Below are 4,969 nucleotides of genomic sequence, written 5' to 3' on the forward strand. Positions count from 1 at the left end.
CACACCGGCCGGGCCGGTGCCCCGACAGCATGGCCCGCGGCGGGGCGCCATGGGAGGTGGTCTCCCCCCGTGCCTCCCGCGGACCCTCCTCTTCCTCCTCCTCCCGCTCCTCCCGCACCCGCGGCTGCCGCTGCTGCTGCTGCCCGCTGGCCGCCGCAGGCTGCGCGTAAAGGCCGGGCCCGGGGGGCGGCTCCGCTGCCCTCGCAGCCGTCGCGCCCGGAGCCCGGGGGGGGCGCAGCTGCCGCCCGCGGGCATGCGGCGGCCCCGCTGCCGCTGCGGCCGTCGAGACGCGGAGCGGGGCGGAGGGCGGCGGGGCTGCGCCTAGGGGCGGCCGGAGCCCCATGCCCGGGGCTCGGCGGGGAGGCGGCGGGGCGATGAGGCGGCGGGGACAGCGGGCTCAACTGGCCCCCGCTGCCCCCCGCTCCCTGGCCCGCGGGGAGTGAGGCAGCTCCGCGCTCCCGGAAGGGCGGGCGGGGAGGTGGTGCCGGAGCGGGGATGCTGCAGCCCTCCCCCGGCGCCCACGGGGTCCTGCCGGGGTAGAGCCCCGCCGAGCCGTGCCGTGCCGAGTCGAGCCGTGCCGTGCCGAGCTCCGCCGTCTGCGGGGGCGGCGGCCGCGGAGGGATGGAGCCGGCGAGCCCCTGTCGGGCGCCGCTGCTCCCCGCCAACGACTCTTACCACGGGCGAAACTGCAGCACCGAGGAGGGGATCTACCAAGATGCCACCCCCCTCTCCGGGAAGATCGTGCTCGCCGTCGTCCTGGCGCTCGTCACCCTGGCCACGGTGCTCTCCAACGCCTTTGTCATCGCCACGGTCTACCAGACGAGGAAACTCCACACGCCGGCCAACTATCTCATTGCCTCGCTGGCCGTCACCGACCTCCTCGTCTCCATCCTCGTCATGCCCATCAGCACCGTGTACACTGTGACCGGCAAGTGGACGCTGGGCCAGATCGTCTGCGATATCTGGCTGTCCTCGGACATCACCTGTTGCACGGCGTCCATCCTGCACCTCTGTGTCATCGCCCTGGACCGCTACTGGGCGATCACCGACGCCGTCGAGTACTCCACGAAAAGGACTCCCAAGCGGGCAGCGGGCATGATCGCCCTGGTGTGGGTCTTCTCCATCTGCATCTCCATGCCCCCCTTGTTTTGGCGGCAGGCGAAGGCCGAGGAAGCCTCTCACTGTGTGGTGAACACGGACCACGTCCTCTACACCGTGTATTCCACGGTGGGAGCCTTCTACTTCCCCACTTTGCTGCTGATAGCCCTCTACGGGAGGATCTACGTGGAAGCCAGATCGAGGATTTTGAAGCAGACGCCAAAGAAAGCGGGTAAAAGACTAACTCGGGCTCAGCTGATCACGGACTCCCCGGGGTCGTCCTCCTCCGTCACGTCCATAAACTCCAAGGCCCCCGAGGGATCCAGCGAAACGGGCTCGCCGGTGTACATGAACCAGGTGAAGGTGAAGGTCTCGGACGCCCTGCTGGAGAAGAAGAAGCTCACGGCCGCTAGAGAGCGGAAAGCTACAAAGACTTTAGGGATTATTTTAGGAGCCTTCATCGTCTGTTGGCTGCCCTTTTTCATCATCAGCCTGGTGTTGCCTATTTGCAAGGACGCTTGCTGGTTCCACATGGCCATCTTTGACTTTTTCACGTGGCTCGGATATCTCAACTCCCTCATCAACCCCATCATCTATACGATGTCGAACGAAGACTTCAAACAAGCTTTCCACAAACTCATACGTTTCCGATGCACAAGCTGAAAATGTTGAATGCGATGTGTTCGCCGGGGCTGCCCCCATGCACGCCCGTGCCCGACGCCACAGGTGGGTGTCCCCCGCCCCCCTCCCCCCCCCCGCGGCCGTGCTCGGGGTGGGAAGGGGAGAAAGGAGAGTGGGCGGGGGGTCGGGGGGGCTGGGGGTCGGCAATGCCGGGGAGAGGCGCGGTCCCGGCAGGGTCGGGGTTCTCTGTGCCCGCCCGGAGGGGTGGGGGCAAGCCCCGAGGCAAGAGAGTGCGTGTGTGTGAGAGAGTGTGCGTGTGAGGGTGTGTATGGGTGCGTGAGTGTGAGTGCGTGTATGTATGAGTGCGTGTATGTGCGCGTGTGCTTGTGCGTGTGCACATGTACTTGTGCGTGTGCACGTGTACGCGCGTGTTCTTGTGTGTGCACGTGTGCGCGCGTGTGCCCGTGCATGTGGCTGCGTGCGCGTGTTCATGTGTGTGCTTGTGCGTGTGTGCGCGCCCGTGTCGCACGACAGGTGGGGGGTGATTCTCGGCAATTGGCTCTTCCCCTCCTCATTAACCCCCCGTGCCGCCATTTCGTATGCTAATGCCCTGCTTAGGTTAATTAGCGCACGCCGAAGGGCACACTCGTGACCCCCCGCCGCCGCCTCCCGACGCCACGGGAGCAGCAGCCAGGGGCCGGGTGCAGCCCCGCTGCCGGCTTCGGTTTCCTTATGTATTTTATTTGTTTATTAGGAAAGGGAAGAAGGTAGGGCAGGCCCTAGATTAAGGGTGCTGGTAAAGTTCAGCCTACTTTCTGGCCTCCTTATGGCTCCGACTTGTGCTGGGAACGGAGTCGGAGTCCCGGCCTGAGCCGGGAGCAAGGATCCTTAGAAGAAAGCTGCCCTCCAGCCACCGGGAAAGGCTCCTCGCCTTCATGTTTATCCTCGCTGAAAAGCCGTGCCTTTCTGCACCTCTGACAAAAGTGGCTGCCAGCTAATAGCTCTACCCAGTGCCACGGTCTGCGGAAGACACGCTCGCCGTTATTGTGATACTTTAATAATTCCGCCAATCTTTTGCTTTTTGTCTGCAGAATCAAGTTGCTATTGTAAAGACCCACTGCTTGAAACTTCCCCAAGCCAGTTGCCAGACTCATGATGCTGCAAAAACGTCAATACATACTGCCACCAAACTGCTCAGCTCTGCATTTCAGTGTAATGACTCTGGCAGAGATGCTGTTCCAATAGTCACGCAGATCTGTTGCAAAAAAAAAAAAAAAAAAAAAAGAAAAAGGAGAAAAAAAAAAAAAGGGCAGCCTCGAATCAAGGTCTATAATTCATCTGGACTGAAGAAAAAGTTTGAGAGTAAACTCAATTTATTTTGCAGGCTTAACTTCTTAATTTGTTCTCCAGCCGGTTGTAGGGGTGTGCACCAGAGCACAGTTGTCTCTGTCTGTGTCGGTAGCATAGTTGTACTTCTGCACACCTGTAATTTCTTTCTTTCAGTGGAAAGAGTTGCTCACTCGTCATGAGCCCCAGAAGAAGGAAAGACGGAGGTTTAAAAAAATCAGGAGCATCACAGTAAACTCTGTAAATGACTCCTTCAGCTGAACATGTGTGAGAAGTGGCAGTGTGCAAAAGTTATATTTGTATTTCCAAACAATAGCAAATACAAGTACTGTAGAAACGAGTTGTAGACCTGTTCAACTGCACTGCATATCTATAGCCTGTCCTCATAGTTGCCTTCATAATGTAAATACTTCTTGCTTCTACTCCATAACTCAAGAGCAGAATACAAGAAGTCCAATGACCTTTTCCATAAACCAGCTGGGAATAGAAGTAGCAGTTTGCTGTTGTAACCATGTTTTCCATTTTGTGTCAGTTGCACACCCTTACCGCATGAACCACTGCAAAATTTAGGACTCTCTAAGTAATTACATTATTGTCTATTTTGTAAGAAGTGAAGCAGTTTGCTCTTCCAGAAGAGCTGTATCACCTGCAAAATAAATACCCATAAATCATGAATAAAATAATGTTATTGAAATTACTCTCCTCCCTATTTCCCCGACTTTATTTTTTTTTTACTATCTGATCAGACCTTAAGAAAGGTCTACATACATTCAGCAGTCAAAGTTAGAGTTTCAGGGTATGGTCCACCTGCTGTGATAGAATTGCATTGATTGTTCCTCCTATGTGTAAATGAAAATGAGTATAAACAATAAAATGCTTTACTGTGTTCTCAAGAGTGTTTGGTAGAAAGTGTGTGACTGAAAGGAGTATTTATTGGTTTACCTGGTTTCTCAATATTGACTTTTTAGGTAACTGATTTGATGAGTCACTCAAGAAAGCAACTGATGAAGGCTGAAATTGCAAGCTTCGATCAGTGGTCAGATTTTTTATAGGCAACTTTCCTAACCAGTGCTGTTAGAGAAAACTTATTATTTTTATATAATACAAGATTAAATTTTATTTATTTATTTTTTTTTTTTCTTCACAAATCATTTCCTTAATCCATTAAAGGAAACAAAACTTTTTTAGTACTCAGTGGATATTGTAGTTGATGTTCTCTTAAAACTGTATATATCAGAAATAGACATTCCAGATGGGGGCTGTTATAAAGATTACAAAAACCTTTAATGATTTATCTACCTATTATTCTTCAGAGAGTCATTTAAGTAATAAGGATTTATTTACCTAATTGAAAAGTAAAAAAGAACCTCAGCCTCTGTGCCTCTGCAACTCCCATTAACTGTAAAGAAGAAGAAGCATTCATGGGCAGGAAAGACACCTGCAAGACAAATTCAAGTAGTGGAAAATAAACATTTCCAGTAATTTGAAGAAATACAGAAGACTTGCCTCAAAATTGCATGCCTCTATAAAAGAGAAGTACCATGCTAGGCTTCTAGAAAGTACCCTCATATTATTAAAGATAAAACTAATTACAGGAATCTTCTAAAACAGCAGCTTAATTTATTGAGGTGCTTAAGTTGCTTTTAAATTTATTTAATGATTTGCATACATGGAGTGAAGAGAGCAAGGACAGCAGTCAACCATTCTCAACCTATTTTCTAATTAGTCATTTTCCAAGGCTGTAATAACAGAAGGCCTTTGTTTACCCAAATTTTCAATGAAATCAAGAGTCTTCTTGTGCGTCTATGAATTGGCAAATCAGACCCTAAAACTAATATTTTCAGCATTTCTGCAAGGCAGTTAAGTCTTTCAAGAGTTTTACAAAGTTACGTGACTTGCAGAG

General features: G+C 52.0%; 1 protein-coding gene across 1 annotated transcript; it reads left to right on the forward strand.

The window, feature by feature from the left end:
* The first annotated feature begins 340 nt into the window (after positions 1-340).
* Positions 341-3,959, forward strand: HTR1B (5-hydroxytryptamine receptor 1B). Its single transcript, XM_035321769.1, has 2 exons — positions 341-1,824; positions 2,811-3,959. Exon 1 carries the CDS (start codon positions 622-624, stop codon positions 1,759-1,761), a length of 1,140 nt encoding a protein of 379 aa, XP_035177660.1. The 5' UTR covers positions 341-621; the 3' UTR covers positions 1,762-1,824; positions 2,811-3,959.
* The last annotated feature ends 1,010 nt before the right edge of the window (positions 3,960-4,969 follow it).

The sequence above is a fragment of the Oxyura jamaicensis genome, chromosome 3 (genome assembly GCF_011077185.1).
Source record: "Oxyura jamaicensis isolate SHBP4307 breed ruddy duck chromosome 3, BPBGC_Ojam_1.0, whole genome shotgun sequence".
NCBI classification, from domain to species: domain Eukaryota; kingdom Metazoa; phylum Chordata; class Aves; order Anseriformes; family Anatidae; genus Oxyura; species Oxyura jamaicensis.

What these genes read in the sequence shown, in the direction of transcription:
- HTR1B (XM_035321769.1), top strand. Translation starts at nt 622, where the DNA reads ATGGAGCCGGCGAGCCCCTGTCGGGCGCCGCTGCTCCCCGCCAACGAC.